The 21,899-nt window shown below is 37.5% G+C and overlaps 1 protein-coding gene across 11 annotated transcripts in view; it reads left to right on the top strand.

Moving 5' to 3' along the window:
- The first annotated feature begins 1,304 nt into the window (after positions 1-1,304).
- LOC133844417 (CUGBP Elav-like family member 4) overlaps positions 1,305-21,899 on the top strand; it is a 171,050-nt gene continuing 150,455 nt past the window's right edge. For 6 of the 11 annotated variants that reach the window (XM_062278386.1, XM_062278387.1, XM_062278383.1 and 3 more), the window contains exons 1-2: positions 1,307-1,674; positions 3,431-3,970. In XM_062278386.1, the coding sequence (XP_062134370.1) occupies positions 3,911-3,970 (60 nt within the window). In that variant the 5' untranslated portion in view covers positions 1,307-1,674; positions 3,431-3,910. Of the gene's footprint in view, positions 1,675-3,430; positions 3,971-21,899 lie in introns of all 11 variants that reach the window. The other 5 variants (XM_062278388.1, XM_062278385.1, XM_062278382.1 and 2 more) reach the window with 2 other exon arrangements.

Below are 21,899 nucleotides of genomic sequence, written 5' to 3'. Positions count from 1 at the left end.
CAGCTTCATCATAACACCCCCCATCCCACTGGTCGAACATGCTCTATTCGCACTCGCGTTCGCACTCGCTCTCGCACTCACTCTTGCACTCACTCCTGGATTCAGACGCTCTCTCTGTCGCTGTCGCTCTCTGTCTCTCTTTTGGCATGACATAGACAGGCCCAGCCAGTAAGCCCGGCACATGGCAGCCACGCGTTCGCTCTCGCGCTCTCCCACTCAGATGCACTACGCTCAACTATACAAAACACCTTACATATCTAAGGCGAAACTAAACTCTGGCCGACTCGCTCGCACCTATTGCCATGTGGTCTGTCACGATTTCTGTGGGAGAGAGCGGCGAGCGTGCGGCAGAGAGTAAGATGCGCGTGCTTCGGCTACGACCTGCTCGAATCGTGCACTCGACTCGACTCAATGCGACTCGACACAACACGACACCACGACTCGTGTCCGTCGTGTATTTGATTTTCCCTTTAGGCCTCTTGTTGTATTTTCCAGCCGCCCGACGATTTGTGCTTTGGCCAGCCCATGTGCAATGTGCCGTTATTCGTTTCGTCTCGCCTTCCTCGGTTGTGTTATTGTTGATGCTCTATTGAAGGTACGACGTCTGTATTACGAATCATTTCGCTAGCAATATGTGATTGATGGACTGCCTGATCTACTTTAATATGCCAGCTGTAAATTTGTTATGATCTTAATATTTGCAGCAAATATCTAAATACATACGGGGAAATCAATAAACAAATTTGCAATTTCTGCTCAAGATGATGACTAATATATATACTTTCAATATTTAAATTAACAATCTTATAATCATGACACTATATTTCATAATAGTAATTATATTTATGATGTTGGTGGATCAGAATTTATTTGAATCGTAGAGCATACGTGTCTTCGTTTGTCCTTCGTGTTCGGTTTGGGTGTTTTGCTTGTTTTGGTTTGACATCGAACCATACACAAGCGGACACACACATGTTCGATGCTCTCGCCAATAGCCAACGCGTTGCGTTCGTTCCGTAATCGCATCGTGTGCCGAGGCGACCAGCCAACCGACAACCAACCAACCAACCCCAACCAACTCACCCACATCTACGAGAGACAACGTGTATTTTGTTTACCGCTACTCGTTCGTTGCCGGCTGTTGCGTTCGCTAGTGTTCGAATTGGTCGTGCAAATTGCGAGTTCGTTTGTTGTAAGTTCGTTCGCGTCACGTTCGGCCTGTTCGTGTGGGCCGTTTGTTGGTTGTTGGCTCGTCTTTTGGGCACTTCTCGCCATTGTAAGCGCCGTCCTTTTTCAGTATGATATTGAGTTTTGTGTAGTTAAGTCGGAATATTTCGTATAATTCTCGTCGACTGTCGTGTGACATTTGTTCTTCAAACATAAATATAAATATAAATACAAAATATTCAAACAAACCCAAAAAAAAAAATTAAAATTATAATTAACATAAATAACTAAATATAATTAAACCAAAAACAAAAAAAACAAAATTCGCTTAAATATTTCCAAACAAAATTATATATATAGAAATATATATATGTATATTTATCAAATCAATTTAATCAAATTCGCAAACCACCCAAAACAAAAACAAAACATAAGTTTATAAAATTCGTTTTAAACAAAAATCAACACAAACCAAAATACTTAAAAGTTTATTATTGTTATAAAAATGTAAGCATGGGCGAAATATCAAAACACAACACTAGCTTTAATCTCAAATTCTTTTCACCAACAAATTTCTTGAAAACAGATTCAAAAAGTGTTTCGAACACTTAACGCACAGTTTTTGTAAATTGTTTCCGAAAAAACATTGTTCTTTCATTAGTTCTGAAAATAGCCAGATTAGCTATGATAAACAAACCGAAAATAATTAGAAACAATTTGTAAACAAAAATTAATTGAGAAACGCAGTTAGATTTAGCTCTTTCCCGTTTCTATTTTCCTTTTTTCATCTGTTCTATTTTTCTTTTATATTTTTTTACGAGTGTGTTTGTGTGTGTGTGTGAGTGTGTGTTTAATTTGTTCTACGTAAACAAACATGAAAATTGTTTCACGCTTGCAGCACACGAAAATATTTTCAATTTAGATATCTGGACAAATAGGCACAAAAGTCAGAAAGCAAATTGAGGAAAACCCAAAATGAAACCGAATCAAACTGAAAAACTGAAAACTGAAAACCAAAAACCGAAAACGGAAAACGGAAAACAGAAAAACAGAAAACGTTTTCTCATTGAATTTGAATATTTTGAGCATTCCATAATTTCATTTCCAATTTCCAGCACTCGACCCAAGCGAGTTTTTCATTGAAAACTGAAAATATTTCAATATTTTTCGCCCAAAATATTGCGTTCTCTGTGTGTTTTGTGAGTGTGCTCTCAATTCCAGACCGAACGGGCCATAAGAGCATTTCGGCCACGTTAATTGAATGAATGCATTGGTCGCTTCATGATTTTCTGACCAAAATACCAAATTCTGCTCTGCTCTTTGCTTTTTCACATTTTCGGCATTTTTCTTCTACAGTTTTATTTCATTTTCTTTTTGTACTGACTGAAATAATTTATTTGTAGTTTGGCAATGTTTTCTCATATGCCACTTTGATGTGCTGCCGATTCTCGATTGGCACATATTGTAAATTAGTTTCAATGGCAACAAATTCTAAAGACCAAATTTTGTGAAAATGTTTCAAATAATTCCCAAATTCAAATGGAGTGCTAACAATGTTTCAACGTATTTATGAAGCTGAAGTTGAAATTTGTTCATAATATTTTGCAGTAGTTTTCTTTCTTAACATTCAAAAGAATGCAAAGACATTTTTAATAATTAGTCAAGTGGCAATAAATATTTAGAATGTCTTGAATTCAGTAGTCAATTAGAGCTAAAGATTAATGCAAAGATATCAATATGAATGTTTACTTTTTTTTTAGTTCTCAAAAGTATTTCAGGCATCAGATTTACCATAAAAAGTTGTGCTATTTTTAAAGTGATTTGTTTAATAAATTAATCAAATGATTTCCCCGAAATTTAGTTTAGTATTTTAGCCTACTAAAAATTTGAAAAAATTCTGTGCTCAGTTTCTAATAAAAAAAGTTACTACCTTAGATAATGTGACAGTGTTTCATTAAATTTTCCTGTTTACAAGAGAATCGTGCAATTGTCTTTTATGAACCTACACTGAATGTGGCTAATTTTGATACAAAAATATTGATAGCTATTTTCCCTCATTTGAATGCGAAGAATACTCATGTGTGTTGCCATGAAAATGAGCATGATTTCCATGCAATTAAACATTGGAGCATTTATTGAATACCACAAAGTATTTCGAAGCATTTCTATCGACATATCAAAACCTAAAATTACCCATGCTTATAAAATACAAAACAACAATAATAATAATCACCATCATCATGAAAATATATTCCATTTTTAGAAAACGTAACCATAATAAAAACGCGTGTGTGTTTAAATACTGGAAAACACAGATAAGATAAAACAAATTATATATAAACCAACAACAACACACCAGCCACAACACAACAACAATTGCAAGTCGCAAAACAAAAGTAAAAATTACTATATACATTGATAAAAAGCAAATCAATACAATACAAAACAAAAAAAAATTAAAGAAATTCTGTATCCAACTGAGAAAAGAGCAACTCAAGTGCAAACAACAAAAGAAAAACCCAAAACCAAATCAAAAAATAAAAAGTAAAAAGTGTTGAAAATAAATTGAAAGCTGAAAAAACAATTGCATAAAAAGAAAAGAAAAGAAAAGAAAAGAACAACTTGAGGAAAAGCTAAAATCAAAAAGCAAACAAAAATAATAAGCAAACGCAAAAAACAAGGCGATATTCAGAAATTGTTATTTTCTCGCAAAGGCGCAACGTTCAAGAGCAAATCGTTCCATATGGTTCATATTATTGAATTGGTCGGCCAGCCGAAGGTTGAGTTTGCTCAACAAGTTACTGTGAGTATCGATATGTGCAGTAGAATATAGAACCTCCCTTCCCCCTCTTCCCCTTCCGAGAGCAAATGAATTTTTATACAAAATACAATCAAAAAAAAGTGCGAAAGAGAAAGAAAGAAATAGAGAGAGAAAAGGGCAGGCAGACTGTGCGACAAATGATAATAAATCTTGTGTGTGTAGTCACGTAATGACAACTTAATACAAATACATGTGTATCACTCTCGGTGTGTGTGTGTGTGTGTGAGGCGCAAAAAAATTCATTTGCACACATACACTCACACACACTCGAACGCACTTTTTATTATGTTGTTTCCCACTTCCATTGCGTTTTTTTTTTCGGTTGGCTTCGCCCAAACATATTTTGACAATTAATCATTCGGGACTTTGGTGGGCAAAAGGGACACAAAATCAGCGCCATGTCTTTGCTGTCTGTTCTCTCCGTGTGTAGGTCAATGTGACTCTTCTGTGTGTGTGTGTGTGTGTGTTGGTGGCAATCTCACTGAACCTTGGCCATTAATGCCACGCAATTTTGTAGCAGCAACAGCCACAGCAACTGGCAACTGGCAACTGGCAACAGCTGTGCTGTTTGCTGCTTGTAATTGTTGTAGTTGCTGGTGGCAAGTGCATTGACTCTCTTTCGTATTGTGTCCTTGTCTTGTTTGTCCAAATCCCGCAAGCTTAGCTTTAACACTACGCTTTTTCCCCAAAAAGTATGCTATGACTTTGCATAAAGTCACTTTAAGGCGGGCAGCTTAAAGTCGCTGTCTGATTGGAAGCGTTGTACATAATAACAGCATAATTGTATGACAGCTGAAAGCTTAACGAAAAATTGGAAAAAAAAAGTATTCAATATTTGTTGTAATCCATTTTAGTTATTTCTAGTCTAAATAATATGAAAGTTTTGTAATTTTATTGTAGTCTAAAAAGAGAAAATATCTTTCTAATTGTAAAACATGAATATATTTTTCGATAACAGTGTAAAAATAGTTTTTAAATATTTCTCCTAGAAAAGAACTCAGCAATTTTTAGTGTTAATTTGTGAATAACTTTGCTTCTAAGAAAAAGATATTAAAATTTAATTCTCATCTCATGGGTGAAGCTAAAAAATAATAAATAAGAAATGTGCTTAGTTTAATAATGGCTAAAATTAGATTTGAATAGACATAATTATTTTGTAAATTTTATTTGAATAATAACTATCTTAAAATTTAGTGAAAGGTTTGCTAAATTCATTTGAATTAAGTAGCACACAAATTTTAAGTCTTTGATAATGTGTATTTTACCTAAGGCATAATTTATGGTGCAGTTTATTTAGTAGTTCTACAAAATCGCCACATTTTACAAGTGTTCTCAAAAGCTCATAATAGAACAACGACAAAATTGTTGCAAATTTGTGGCTAAATTTTAAAATTGCCTTAGGACAAATGTGACGATAATTCTTAAATTATGACTCAACTAATATTGCTGAAATTTAGAACTGCTTCAGAATAAATTGGTTAATAAATGCAATTTAAAACAAAATGTTAATTATTGATTTTGTAGTTTCATTTATTTTATTATTAATAAGAAAATTACAAAAATTGTATTAGTTTTCGCTTTTAGCAAGTGCCTTAATTTCCACTCAATTTAATCAATAATTGAGTTTTTCCAAGTGCTCAAGTTCTCGTGCTCAAGTTCTATTCCAAATAATGTGTCAATTTACTTGCTGTTCGTAATCCTTTTGATGCTCTTAATGCTTTAAAAGCGCGTAGAGTGTTATTATTGTATTGCTGTTGCTGTGCTTATCGCATTGAACTCAGCCATATGGCAATTTTTATCTATTGATCCATCTGCATTTCGCCTGTCATGTTTTCTCATTTTCTTTGCGCTCTCTTTCACTTCCTGCGTACTTCATTCTTCATTCATTTCATTTCGTTTTTTAAAGTCGACACGAAAATTTAGAAACTTAAATTCTAATCGGATTTACATACATTTCTTTTTTTGCGCTCTCTCTTTGTCCCTGTCTCTATTTCTCTCTTTTGCCCTGTTGCCCTGTTTCACTTTCAGCTGACTGCTCTATCAGTCTCTTTCTCTACTCGGTGCGTAGTTGTTGCTCTTCTTCTTTGTTGTTAGTAGTTGTTGTTGTTGTCTGCTTGTCACCCTCTTCTTGATTTTATTACACCGCCAACGCGGCAGTCTGTTTAGTTGTCGGTCTCGGGGACTATTGCGTAAATTTCATTGTGTATTTCACTTTTATGGTGGTTGCTTCGTTCGCTCGTGGTTCGGTGGGTGGTTCAGCTGGTGGTTGGCAGTAGGAAGGACGAAGGACGAACGACGAAGGAGGCAGCAGGACGTGGATGCGTGCGACGTGCGTCGACTTTGTTGCCGTTGTTCTTTGTTGTGCTTTGTGCGTGCGTCCTGCCATCGTCCTGCTGTCTTGTTGTCTTCTCTGCTTTACTTTTATCCCTGCCATGGGGATGTTGTTCGATGTTCCATTGCGTTTGCTTATTCTAATGATGACACATGCGTTTGCTTCTTCTCTGTGCTTTTGCTTATTGGGTTATCTTCTGGTTGTTGTCCTTGTTGTCCTTGTTCCTGTTGTCCGTTCGCTCTCTTTCCGCTCTTCCCACTCTCTCTCCCTCTCCCGCTCGCATTTCGCACATTGTTGTTCAATATTTTTGTGCCACTTGTTTTGAATTTTTCTACATTTTGCGCATCCTTTTTATGCTGTCATTGTCGTATCTATTGCCACTCGCTTGTCATTCGTTGTTGTTGTCCTTGCTTGTCCTGTTGTTGCTATTACGTGCGCGCTAAGTTGCTCGTTAAATGCTTAAGTGGAGCAGAGTCGTTGACACAGTTTTCTTTTTGCCCATTGCATTTTCTATGACTCACACACACAGCAAACAGATTCGAAAACCAGCTCTCTAAAAGAGACAGAGCGAAAACTATGCTGAGAACTGCTTTTAAAGTTTTTATTTTCGTTTACGAGCAACTTTTCTTTGTTGTACTTTCCCATGCGATTGTTAAGCTCGTGTTGAGAACTATCATAAGGACAATGTTATGCAGCACATTCTTAAAGGCACTGAGAAAGCACCCAAAAAAACACACAAAAATAAAATTCAGCAGCAACTGAAATTATCGTAAAGTTGATATGAACTCCAGCACTGCATAAAAAAGTTTCTATCAATGCAAATGGAGATATCGGAGTTGCAGGCATTCTTATTGTTGTTCGGGTTTCTTTGAAAAACTTTTCACACGACTTCTTAGGGAAATTTTGACTTCAATATTTCCATGTTCTATCGTTTATGCAAACTGAAAATATTATTCCTTATCTTAAATTCTAAAAAAACTATTTCTTTTTAAAAAGTTATAAAAATGTGCTGAAAGTACATTCTTAGTATTTAATTTTTATAAATTACTGTTTGCTAAAAAAAAAAAATTCATAATGTACCTAAAATTCTGATAGCAATTAAGGATTAAACGTATTAAACAAGACCTTTTCCGAATTTTGTAATAGTAAATGATCTAATTAAAAATTGTTTTAGTTCCCAATTCTAACAGACCACTATATTTTGAAAAAGTTAACATTTTTATTGAGAATTAAGCATAGATTATAAAAACTTAGTAACCATTTTTAAATATTTAAATATTAAAAGTGTAGGATCTAGTTAAAGAAATCTTGTGTGCCCTTATTTGATATAATCAATAAAATGCTCTAGATTCTAAACTTTTCTGTACATCTCTAAAAAAATTCTAGGAATCTTTTCCTACACTTCTCGTTACTTTAAATAATCCTGCCACACTCTGGCCTAATGATAGAGCTCTTTGTACTCATATCATTGCGATTTCACCTTTGCTTAGCTCCCATGCTAATTTTCACATTCTCCAATTAAGCTTTTAATTAGCCCAGTGAAAAGAAGGCTTCACTGCCATAACTTGTCTACTATCTTGTGAGCCTTTCTTTTCGAAGCAATTGAAGCAAAGCGCAATACAAAGTTTTAATTTCATATCGTAATCCTTGCCACATTTTCATGCGAATGGGAGAGAAAGAGAGAATGAAGCCTTGCTACAATATTTATGTTTATTAGCCAGGCAATTTGCCGACTTAGGCAATTACCCAGGCAACAAAAGGCGTTGGCGCTTTTCAATATTTATGCCCCAGGCGGCGAGAGCTGCGCTGAAGCTCTAATAATATGTAAATGCCACATGACGATGGCGGCTTACAAAACAGAAGTCAAAGCATAACAACGAAATAACAACGACCACAAACCCGTTATTATTATTGTTGCATATGCCAAGGCGTTTTTGCCTGTCGTTTTGTTTTCTCAAGTAATTTGCTGGGCATGTAATTTAATCGTACGGTGGCAACACACTTTTCATGCCATGGAACAGGACAGGAAATCGTTCGCCAGTCTTTGTTCTCGAGTGTGTGATTGTGACAGCAACTGTTGACGCGCCCCAGGTGGATGGGGACAACCAGGTATGTCAACAGGCAAATTATGCCCAAGGACCGCAGACAATGAAGTCTCGAGCCTCGAGCCTCAAGTCCCGAGTCTCAAGTCTCCCCAGTCCCTAGTCTTGGCCAGGTAACCAGCGATTAGTGCTAAGCTAACGAAACTCACTTCAAGGGCGATTCCTTGGAGTGCTGGCAATTATGAAAGGTTACGCTAAATGGTGTGCATAATTGTTGTGGTGCCCACCGTAACTACGCCTCAGCTAAAGGACAAAGTTAGTTTATGGAAAGCCCGAAGCGGAAATGCACAGAGCTGTAGTTAAACTAGTTGAAATTTAAGATCTATCATTACTGTGTTCTATAACTGCTTTACATGCTTGCAATTTAAGTTTGTTGCAGTTTGAATAACCAAATGAACATTTTTGTATATATTTTTAAATTATTTATGTACTTAAGATAGTTTCTCATACAATAGGTATATATAAAATTTATTCCTATTTCTCAGCCATTTTTCGGATACACATATGACAAATCAATCTTGTTTTACATTTCCAGAATAATAGAAATTTGTTTGAGTCATAAAAATTGTATGTAAATTCATTATTTACACTATGCACATTTCAATAGAAAATTATATTATAGGATGATTCGTATTAAAAGTTTCAATGGATGACACATTTGAAGACATCTTTTCATAGGAAAAGATTTACATTCCAAATATGTCATTTAAATATATGTCATTTTATATATATATTATTGCTCTTTAAAGGTTCAGGGGATGACACCTTGTAAGTCTTCTCTCCTTATTTTATTATAATTTGTATAGTGAATTAGTATTCAAAAATAATGAAAACACTTCTTGTCGTAAATATTTTCCTACCCTGCTTTCTTTATCTTTATGACAAAATGCAAATACTTTCAAAATTTCCAAACTAACAAACTGTGCGAACAGAAATCCATCACAATATATAATATAGTAATATAATATGAAAGTTGAGTGACATTCCCTTATATTGAATAGTAAATTATTTCCAGTTTTTATTAATTCGTTGGCCACGCGACTCATTTCGTTCGGTGTGTATGTGTGTGTGTTTGTGGAGGTGACATTTTTATAGCTTTGTTAACAGTTCCAACATTTTTCCGAGCGATAGTTGTTGCCATACGGCAAAAGAAGTTCAGTTCAACCCGCTGAACTCTCGCCGGGGACAATTCGCTTTACCCTTAGACGTCTCTCTTTGTTTTGCTTAGCATGTTTAGCGTTGATTATGCTTTGTGCTCGACTGGAAAAACTCACCCCTCTGGGCGCTCGCCTGCCTTCCCTCTTATCGCGTCACCGTAGAGCGCGGCATTCAAATTACTTGCGTGATTAACACACACCCTCGAGCGTATCGTCCACAGCACCCCCACACGTCACCCAACACTTCAGTGCTGTCTAGTTTTATCTATGGCTGCCTTAATTGTGGGTCTTCCATTTGGGCTATCGATTGATTTCGATTTCGATTATTCTCTCTTGGCTGCTGCCCAATTTCGATCGCCTAATGAGGCAACTTCAAAAAGCTGCACAGCTCATTAGGCGCGCCGACAAAAACTTTTGTAGCTTACATATGTATCACGTATATAGTAAGTATCTGTGTAGTATATATACTATATATATTATTTCTTATATATTTTTATGACCTTTTGCATTTATCGTTTTGCTGTTTGCCGCTTGCCGTTTGCTACTCGATTTGTTCTCTATTGTTTTGTTTGGTTTTGTTTATTGCCACAGCGCTTCAAAAATAGCTGCACAAATGTAAACAAAAGCGCAAATTTTTCTGACCAGCAGCTGCGTGCGTCATGTGTACAAATTTTCCAGATGCTCTATCATCAGACTTTAACACACACACACGCTCTCTCTCTCGCTCTCTCTCTTTTGCTCTCACGCACTTAGTCACTGCGCCTCGCTCTCTCTCTGTGTATATTTTCTTACTGCATCTGGCAGCGTTTTTACCCATTTTTAGTATATATTTTTCGCCAAGCATAATTTTTAATGGCTTTGCCAAAGTGCAAAACCGCATAAAGTGGCCTTTTTTATTTGGATTGGTTTGCTTTGGTTTCATTTGTTGTTTTCCCCCTTCCTCAGTTTTCCCTGAACAATAAATTGCCGTTTATTTATGTGGCACTACAAAATGCTTGCTGCAAATCTGAATATTCCATATTTACTACTCTTTTATATGCTCAATTTTTCGCACATGTGATGTTCAGTTATTATAAGGGATCAGTTCACTTTAGCTTAGGAGGTCAATCAAAAGCGATTTAACACAAATTTTCAGAGTCAATATAATCTATTTATAGTATGCCATTAATTTTTTATTTACTTGCTGCTTATTTTATTTCGATAGTGATTTGTTGAAAGTTTCAAATGGCTGTTCGTTGAGTATTTATTTTAAAATAATGTTTATTTAATGATTGAAATCGATTTGTGCAAACTCATCATTTAATGGCAAATGCTTTTATTGCTCACAAAACAACACTTCTTATGGCGACTAACAAGTCAGCCATTATAATTGGGTGTGAGGCTGTAATTGGACACTGATGTTAGAGCAGATCAGCAACATAGTTAACTAAGCGCAGCTTACTTGACACACAGTAAGTCTTATAATGGGAACCGACAAGGTAGGTGCTATAGTTCGGTATGGGGTATAACGTTAAAAACTAATGTTAGAGCAGTACGACAGCTGTGCTAACTAAGCGTAGCTTGCTTGAGCGAAAAGCGCAGATAGACATGCACAAATTAGCCTTCACTTACTGACGTTACAATTGGCGATCTCTTTAAGAACAAGCTGCTTTGACGACATATTAATTATTTTGTACTAAGAAATTGATATAAAACACTTTTAATATTGCTGTTTTTACTTGCAATTAGATATTCTATTGTATTTAACATGTAAGTTGTCAATTACGAAACTGGCACAAAGTAATTAACTTGGACTCCGCTCAGTCCCTTAGAGTTCAGCAATAATTGATTAGGCAGATCCATCCTAATGGCAGCGAAGTGTATTTTTCTTGGCTTGGCCAATAAATCAACAAAATTATGTTTTGCCAACAAAAAAGGAAATATTTACACATTTACATGCGAGGCAAACTTTTTTCTTATGGGACGTGCGCTCTGAAAAGGGGAAGGGAGGGGTGACAAAGCCAAACAAACCGCTAATTGTCGATAAACAACCAATAAAATACAAATTTCCCAAATACATTTATCAAAAATAATATAAATAATAACAATAACCACACACACACGCACAAAAGACGACGTGAAAAACTGTGCGAAAAGGGGGGAGTACAGGGAGAACACGGTGGGTGGCGATAAATAAAATGGTAAAAGGAAACTCGAACAGGCGAGTACACGAAGAAGGAGCAAACGATGAGAACGACGACAACGAAGTGTATGGAAAATAGTGTTTGACAGCTCATAAAAAATAATGTCGTATTCATTAAGGTTGCCAATGTAATGTGTGTGGGAAATTGTTGTTGCTTGCTTGCGCTGCAAAGGTTGCTCTCTCATTGTTGTTGTTGTAGTTGTTGTAGTTGTTGTAGTTGTTGCTGGGGTTGCCAAAAGCGAAATTCATTTTATTTACGACAGGAAGCAGCCAGAAAGCAACAGAAAAAGCACTTGAAACGCACGCATGCAAAGAAAAAGAGGGTGAAGCAAGGGAAGTTGGGTGAAACCCGAAAAGCATTTAATTGAAATGCAGAAGAGTATAGTGTGAGCGAGAACGGGAGCGCAGCACTGAAAGGGGGAGCGTGAGTGTGAGTGGGAGCGACAGCACAACTGTGTATGCGAGGCGCAAAAACTAAGAAAAACGCGCCAAAACAAACGAAGGCAAATGCCATTGACAATGTCAGGCAGACAGACAGACAGTGTGTACCTCCCACTCTTCCGCACACACAAACACACTATCGTCATCACGGGCTCTATCGCTGTCCCACTCTAACGCTGGCTGCGCAGGTGTTTTATGAGTGGCGCCAATATTTGTATTGTTGCTGCTTTCACTGTTGTTGTTATTATTCTTGCACTTGACGAAAAGTGCGTTGCTGTTGTTATTGTTGTCAATGTTGTTGGCATTGCCTTTTTTTAAAGGCTTGCGTGCCAAACTTTATTATAGTTCAAGTCCATGTCGCCATCGCTGTTATTGTAGTTGTTGTTGTTCAAGCAAAGAGGTTCGCACAGTGCATGAACATTGTTTTCTAGTAGGGTGACTCAGTTGTGGATGGGGGTGCTTCGGTCACATGCAAATGCTACAAGGTGTTATACTTTATGTACATTTAATTGAGACTTATTAGGTAGTGAAGTGCCATGCTTGGCACAATATTCTACCAAATTGGTGTTGTGGGGTTTGTTGATAGTGTCGTTAGCTTGTTTTGGCTTTCAAGCACTAACTTCAACTTCTATTAATTCAGGTTGAACGCGTGCTAATAAGGGGAGTCCCCCAATAGTACGTGAGCAATAACTTAAGGGGGAAGTTGTTAAAGCAAAAGGTTGTGGAAAGTTTCCGCTTTAATCTTTTAGAAGGAAGATGTAGAATTTTATTAGAATTAATGAAGAAATATATATCCCATATTTATCAATTTTCTTCACTTTTCTGTCGAGCACAACACATTGAATATTCTGCTTGTTGAACGTATGCAAATCTGCCTAAATCTTCAATCTTTAACTACTCGGGTCTTTCGACTATCGTTACACTCACATATAAATGATGCATATGCATTACTTTATATGTGTGTGTGTGTGTGTGTGGGTGTCTCGCTGTCTATGTCGAACTGTATCTGGTAGCTGCAAACAGCAAAGATACATGCGTCATCTATTTTTTATACACTCCGACATCATCTTTATGCTTTGACAAAATGTATGGCATTTGCATATCGCACCAGTGGCATCTGCAACCACCTGCATCACCCACCACCCGTCACCCGCACTTTCCTCACCCCGTGCCCATGTCAGTTGGCAAATTTCAGCATCAGTTCCCAGTTTCCATTTTCCCAGTCTCAGCTGCGCTTGTTGCTATTGCACTTTGGCAGTTTTTCCCTTGAAAAATGCTGGAAAAGCCAACGAACTGTAACTGGACGTCGTTTTCATCAATATCAATGGGCGATTTGGGCGGCCGGGGCAACGCGTCATGCCAAAGAACCACGGCGAATGTTGCAACTTGCAACATATGCGAACTGCCTGCCTGCTAGCCGTGCCACATAGCACATAGCATATGTCCAAACAGAGCGTGGCAAGGAGCGAAGAATGGCGTCGACTCTTCGCTTTTTTTGAGTTGGGGTGTGGGGTGTGGACAGCAGCAGCGCGCAATACAACGCATCATTTTTATTGTTTGTCGGCGAGCAACATTGCAACAGCAGCAGCAGCAGCAGCAGCAACAACTGGCAACTGACGACGACGTCTATTGAAAATAGAAAGCAAATGCTGAAAGGCTGTGGGGAGGGCGATAGAAGAAGATCCGTTTCGTGCTTTTGTATTTTTGCACCGAAAATAGAAAAATTCAACTCAAAAACTCGAATGCGCATTGAAGTGGCAGCGTCTAATGTAGCTGAAGTTGTTGCAACTGCATAAGGGGCTGCCGCAGGGATAGAGACGGGGGTGAGGACAAACGACGGTGCAAGGATAGCTTAGCAGCATTTCTGAGTTATTTCAAGTTTTTGCTTCCTCGCTTTTTTTTTTTGGGGTGGATGGAGACTACATTAGAAGGAAACTATTCGGATATGCACTTTGTATGGCCGTAAACTTGTTCAAAGATTTCTGCATATGAGCGAATACAGCAAGTAGATGATAGCGAGGGGTGAGGCAGAGGAGAATTTGAAATCTGGTCGAGATACTAGTCTATTGATTGGCAATATATTGTGTGTTAGCTAAGGATTTGATTGGGTTGCAGCAACTAGCAAATGGAATGAGAACGATATAAGATTATCAAGATTTAGAAAATATTTATTAAGGAATACTTCGTAGAATAAAAGAATATTTCATTTAAAATATATACATTTTAAAATAAAACTATTCTCTTCAAACCATATAATATTCTGTTCAAATAGTATCTATAATACTAAAATAAAACACATTCTTAAGTTTTCTAAATAGAAATATTTCATTCGCATTCAACTATTCAGTACTTACAGATATTTAGTGTTTAATAAAATAAATAGGAAATAGTAAGCTTATTTAGATATTATTTCTTCATTCTATCGATTTCATCATCTTATTCATATATATTCTATATTTAAATCTTGTGATCTTATATTTCTTAACCAAAACTTGTCAGAGGTTTAATTATTATAAAAATCTTTTTTAGTTACCTTTTCATAAAGTCTGCTAAATCTAGAAAAAAAAACTCAAGTTAAATCCTTGTCTCTTCTATGCATGTGCTATTAATGAAACTATTTCTCATCATGTATGCCACGCACGCACACACATTCACACAATTCTCACATTCTCATGCCCTTTTCAATTTGCCAACATCACCTCTCTCTGCACTTCTCACATTGTTTACCTCGTGCATCGTGCATTGTGTGCAGTGTTGCAATCACTGCAAAAGCTCAACTGCCTTAATTTAACGCTACACGCACACGCACTGTCGCCTCTTGCAACTAACTCCACAGTGTGCCCCCCAACTCCCCTTCTCTTGCTCTTGATGCCGCTAAATCGTCACTAATACGCCGACTTGTGCTCAGCGTTGCGTGTCGTGTGGCACCGGGGGCACCAAGTAATTCATAGAGCGCTGCTAGATGTGTAGAAAAAGTGCTTAATAACTGCCACTGTTGCACGTAGGGGAAGTATAAGTGGGAGGAGGGGAGCAGGCATGTCACATGTGAATGTCCAGCAAGTTGCATGCAAATCCTGCAGCTGGACAATGCACAATTCATTCAGTAGCTCCTCCTCCTCCACTTTCCACTCCAAACCACTCGACTCCTCCTAAGGCTCGACATAGTCGTCGTCGTCGTCGTCGTCGTCGTCATCGTTGTCCTAGTCCTCGTCGTTGTCGGCCGACGAGTCGGCTCGCAAAACTCCCTACACAATTTTTTGTGCCTTTTATTTTATTTTCCCTCCTATTCTTGTTGTTTTTCCTCTTTTTTTTCTCCTTTTTTTGTGCAAGTTTGTGTAACTATTTTCCATGCGCATGGGCACTGGAAGCACCACCACCACCACCACCAGCTGCTGCTGCAGCGGCAACCGACAACGGCGACGGCTGCGGCGGCAGGACGTTGAGGAGCCGGCGCCGGCAGGACAACCAACCAGAACGAGGCGCTGAGCAACTGGAGCATTGCAACTATTTATTTGTGCTAGTTGCTGCGGGTGTCTGGCATCCACACACACACACACACACAACCCTTTTACAACCGAAAGCTTCCCTTCTTATCAGCCCTTCAGCCCTTTTACTTGTGTTCGCTCCTTGTTGGATTTTCTATTATGCGCACGTTTATTACACGATTTTAACACGATGACAGCAGCACCTAAGTGTGTGTGTGTGTGTACTATATGCCACATTTTGTTGCATTTCTTTGTTGCACACGGGCTTTTGTTGTTGCTTTCGTTATTTCACGCGTGCTTCAAATATCTCACAAAAATGTTGATAGCCCAACCCGAGAGTGCTTCATATAATTAGTCATAATTTATAGTTCATGCATCTCAGTGTTGACCTTTTGATGAACAATTATAAGTTATACTTTAGTTTTAATTACAAAATTACTCAAAAAGTAGAGAATTTATTTAATTATATTTCATATTTACTTCAACCACTTTTTGAGCATTTCACTTGGACAAATAAATATCAATCTTTTAAATTTATCTTCTTATTTACTTTCAAATCCAAATTAGCTTCCTTATGACAACTCATTTCTCAACGAAAGTTAAGCCTTAAAATGAATGTAAAATCATTTGGCCATCATAAATTTTACCTGCCACATAATGAGCTGTATTCTCAAGACAATTATTAAGAAAAAGTTGTAAGGTATCTTTGCCATACTTTTACTTTAATTGCTACAAAACGCACAAATTAAGCAATTCTTTTGCCCTTTAGCCATGTCCGGATTGATGGCGAACTGTCAATTGCTAAGCTGATGCGAAGGCGAATGCGAAGGCAAAGTTGCAGTCAGTGCTTAACCCAGTCTATAGATGTACTTAGATTGAAAGTTGGTTTTTAGTAGAAAGAAAGAATGAAAGGGAAGAAAGGGAAGAAAGCTAAGCAGTCGCAGCAGCTGAAAGCAAAAGCAATAGCGAGCTGAAAGAAGCGTTGAGAGAACAGAACGCAAAGAAAGAATGAAACTTTTTAATGATGTAAAGTACAAAGTTTTGTGTCTTGTCGTTGGGCGCAAGTAACTTGAGTAAACTTTGAGTTATGCCTTAGATGTGACGCGAAAGCGGACGCGGCATGGCGACGACCTCAAAACGCAGCCCCTTCTGCCCTTTTCCCCTAAGGACAACTTGGGACGACATCCTTTTAGCTAAAAATGTATCGATCGATGCAGAGAGCGAGCGAACGAGTGTCGTGTCGTGTTGCGTTGCGTTGCGTTCGCATCGTGTTTTATCGTATTGCGCTGTGTTATGTGGCTGCCTTTGACTGGTATTTTGTTGTTTGTTAAAAGTTTTCAACGCACACATTATGACATGAAGCAGACTTTAGATGCGCGCGCAAATTAGTTCGGAATGAATATACTCGCATATATTGTAGATGTGAGTATACTCACTTCCTGCTAGAAGGGAGAACGCTAATAAAATGCCAATTTGCTGCATTGAATGCCCGCTTTATTGGCTGCTATTACAACTCGTACGCATAAAAAGCCGGCCACGATTTTCTTTCGACCACGTACACACACACGCACATTAAGGCTGAAACGTTGGGATTACAAAACCACGATGGGTTCTTCGACTCTCTCTCTCTCGCATATATGGATATGGATATGGGCGGCAGTTGAGTCTTTAAGACATTTTATGACGGCAACATTTACACGCATAAAATATGCATGATAAACTTTGTTGTTGCAATAAATCAGCATCAGCATCAGCAGCCGAAAAGTATGCAACGCATTTTTGTTCCTCATGTGATTACAAAAACGTTAAAAGTTGGTACATTTGATGGTTGCTTTCGCCCCTGTGGGCAGCCGGCCGGCTTTTCCTCCTTTCACTGCTTTCCCACTTTCCTCTGTTTATTTATGGCATTTGGCAATGATCATAAAAGGCTGCGTGACCCAACTATAAACATTACTCGAATCTAAACTAAAATTGCATTGCGTTGAGCCTTTTTTTATGAGCAAATAATGCATTTATCACATGTGCGTACTTAAATCTCATTCGGCTACATTTCACTTACAATTCGAAACGCTAGATGAATTGATTATAAGACTTTTTCAACTAGAGTTGAATCTATAAAACTTTTAAATTTTATCACTTTTAAATCTAAGGAAATTGAGCTTATTTACACACTTTTTGTTGATCATTTTACTTGATAACCTTATAAATTTTGTAGCACAACTTTAGATAATCTCTTGAAGAAACTACTACTTTAAAGAAGTCTCTTAAAACCTTTTCAACTTAATGGAAATTTGCTACTTTACTTTATCTTTTGATAATTTTGTAAAGTTACAACTAAAGCGAAAAAGATTCCTCGAAATGTATTCGACTTGAAAACGTTTTGCAGAACACACAGCAAAATGTTTTGCATTAACTTCGCATTGTGTTTACCATTTAAAATTGTGCATAACTTGAGGCAACGTTTGCCACTATTAAACAACTTAAACTGTCATTAAACTTTTGTTGTCTCTATTGAACCGAAACTTTTTTAAAACCCCTCAATCAGCGAAGCGACGCGACAATGCAAAAGCGAAGCTAGCATTATAAATTGGCCCCCAAAAAAAACTTTTGCTTATTGTAGAGGTGCAAATGCGCCTTGAAAGCATCCAAACATAAACAGGCAAACAAACATTCAGAGACACAGACAAAACTCTCGCAAGTCTTCCTATTGTGTGTCTGTGTTTGTGTGTGCGTTTTGATGACGCTTTTGTTGCCTGCATGCATAAAATATTTATGCGCCGCGAAATATGCAACACAAAAAAGTGTTTTTCGCCTCTCGTTTTGTCCCCGGCTTCGGCTTCGGCTTCACTTTTTTTTTTATGTGCGTGCAACTTTTCGCACTCAAATGAAATTACGAACAAACGCAAACAAAAAAAAAAAAGAAATAAGAAAATATGCCCGGGAAGTTTGCTACTTAAATGTGGCGCTTTCCATTTTGCTTTTCTCCCTTACCCATTCTGTTTTTTCTTTTATTACGCTCTGCACTTTATCAAGCATTTTGCCATGGCTCGCTGCACGCTCGATTGCTGTCGGCGACGGGGCGTGGTTGGGGGGCGAGAAATTTTTCATTAATAACGATTTTCCATTAACTATCGATTGATTTTACAACGCTGCGACCCGCTTGCAGCATCCAAGCATCGCAGCAAGCACAACAATGAGGCGAAAGTAGCAAACCGAAACGCACTTCAGACAATGCCTGCAACCGGCAACAGCAGCAGTAGCAGCAACAGCGGCAACAATAACAACAATCATAATAGCAACAACAACACTTCAGTCTATTTAAAACGCAAACAACAATAACACAAGGGGTTTCTGTGGGCATGTTGAAGGCTCATAACCGACAACGACGGCGACGCCGACGCCGACAGGAAAAACTCATTGAAAAGTTTTTCTTTTACACTTGGCGCGCTCGCGTGCAAGTCCCGCTCTTGTTTTCCCTTCACTCCTTCGACTATTTGCACCGCTTAGGGGTATCGAAGGAGCAACTTTTTAATTTTTTATCGCACCGGAATCGCCGCATGGTCTGCTACAGTTTATTTTATTTTGATTTTTTTTCTTTTATAGTAAGCACACCTCGGCACGAGATCCTTTGAATTTGTGCAAGATTTCGTTGAGTTTGTTACTGCAATTGCAGCTGACTGATCGGCAATTAATTAACGGATTTCACGTCCAATTTCTTTAGAATATCCTAAGAGCAATTTATTTGGTCTTTTGTTATTGTTAACAATAGTGAAACAATTAATTGAAAGCAATTGATTAACAGTAATGAATTGATTGTTAGAGCCGCGCTAAATTAAATTTCATGGTATTTCTTACATATGAAATATTGATAAGACGCATTTAAAATAGTGTATTATTGCACTTAAGGTTTGCAGTAAATTAGCAAATTAAAAAAGCATTTCTTTTAAAACAATTTTCCATTAAAAGTATTAATGTAATATTTTTTTATTATATTAAGTATATTTCATATTTGTCCTTTAATATTGTGGGAACATTTTTGACAAATGCAATTTTAATTTGATATCAAATAAAAATTCAAATCTATATGTTATTATTTAGAGCCTCATTTCAAAATTACATTTTTATAATGCCGGTGGTTCATAATTGTTTCAAATTTAAGTTACAAAAATACATTAAAAATTTTCTAATTAATGTTTTAAAAGTGCATTTATCGAAAAGGGTATTTTAAAATCGTTATCCCAAAACAGATTTTGCAATCTCTGCTTTTCTGGTTATTTTCTACATGCGTTACTGTTATGTTTTGACTGTTGTTTTCGTTGTTGTTGTTGTTCCGTCTATTATGTGTATTGCTTTTTGTATAGGTCGACGGCATTGCGTTTCTTTCCTTTATTCTTATTTTTTTTTTAGTATTTTATATAGAGCAAAGGCGCGAGTGCTCCCAATATATATAAATTATTGCATAAAGTTTGGCGCTAAGTTGCAAAAAGTTTCCTTTTCATTGCTGTGGCTACCGCGACGACGGCAACAACGTCGACGTCGACGTCGACGCCGAGAACGACACACACACAATAGTCTATAAATCTTTATGGTCAACAGAGATTACATGGGCCAGGCGCAGAACCCATAAGCAAAAGCCAGACCCAGACTCAGACCGAGACCGAGTCCAGCCTTCGATGTAGTTTATTGCCCCGTGTTGTTTGGCCTTAGCAGCTTTTTAGGCGTTGTGCGCTGTTTTGATTTGTGTGCCATGTTGTTGCAGTTGTTGTGGTTTTGTCGATTGTGGAGAGAGTGGCAATAGAGAGTCGAGAGTCGAGAGTGGAGAATGGAGAGTGAAGTAATGGAGCGAAGGGGGGTCAAAAAGGACAGCATATGGCCATAAAAATGTGCAGAGCTCGGCAGATGCGCTGATAAATCATATTAAACCAAGAAACTATGCAATACACAATACTCGTAGTCGCATTCGCAATGGAAATGAATACGAATGCATAAAAATGTTTCACCACAAATGGCAACAGCTTTAGGTGTTTGCCTTTTCTCTACTATATTTTTCTCTGGCTTATGAAATTTTTATAAATCTAATGAATTCAATAGGAAGTTAAAGTTGCAAGCCTTAAAACAATTCTAAGTGAATAGATTGAACATAAAAGATAGAAATAAAGATGCTAAATTAGTTTGTTGTTGAAATTCTGGCAATAATTTGTTATTTTTATTCTTATTAAAGTAATAAATTAAAATTTAGTTGAAATCATGTTATTTTAATTGTCTTGTGCACAAACTTAAGATACTTAATTAATTTGTTATTTAAATTCTTCTTAAAGTAATGAATTCAATATCAATTTAAGACAATTTAACGCACCAGCTTTAAAACCAATTTTATTGAATTGATTTGGCAGCCTTCTTCAAAGTATAAAAAAACTTAAGATGCTAAAATTCCTTGCGCAATAATTCGTTATTTATTTGATATCTGAGCAATCTACCTGTGCCCATAAAGTATGCCATAAAATATATCCCCCGAAAATGTCTTTAATTGCGTAAATTTGGTCATTGCGTGGGCGGCATTTTCGATTTACGTATTATGTATGACGCTCTTCGCATTTGCCTCGTAAACAACTTTGCTGTTGCTCTTGGAATGTCGCCCTTCTAAGTATCCAAAGTGAAGAAGCAAAAAAACCGGATAGCATACCGCACGGCGCATTTTACATAAAAATGCAATAAATAGCTACAGAAAAGCGTTTGGAAGCGCAGCCCAGAAATTTATGTGGTTCGAGGATCTCTTTACTCTATGTTTGGAGCTTCCTTTACCTTACTTCCCTCTCCCTTCTCCGTCGTCCTCCACCACTCTCTGTTTGCTGTCTCCGCTGCGGCGCACTCGTAAATGTCAAATGTCGAGTTTGGGGTGTGGGTGACCATGGAGGCGCCTCAAAGTATGCTTATAAATTGCTCTAAATAGCAATTTTTTCTTCTTCTATTTTTTTTTTTTTTTGTAGGTTGTAGAAACGTCTTTGGCTTCAGCTTATCGTGACCGGGTCCGGGAACGTCGAGCGAGCGAGCGAGCGAGTGTCGTGTCATTTGTTCGTTTTCTTTATTAGTGTCATGTATTTTTATAGTTCAAAGGACATTTGAATGATTGAATGAACTGTGTGTGTGTGTGCTTGGGTGTGTGTGTGTTTGTGTTTGTGTGTCGTCCACACGCCGCCCTACAGCTGGGCAGT

This window comes from Drosophila sulfurigaster, chromosome 3 (assembly GCF_023558435.1).
Source record: "Drosophila sulfurigaster albostrigata strain 15112-1811.04 chromosome 3, ASM2355843v2, whole genome shotgun sequence".
In the NCBI taxonomy this organism is placed as follows: Eukaryota; Metazoa; Arthropoda; class Insecta; order Diptera; family Drosophilidae; genus Drosophila; species Drosophila sulfurigaster.
This window is presented reverse-complemented; position numbering and strand designations above follow the sequence as displayed.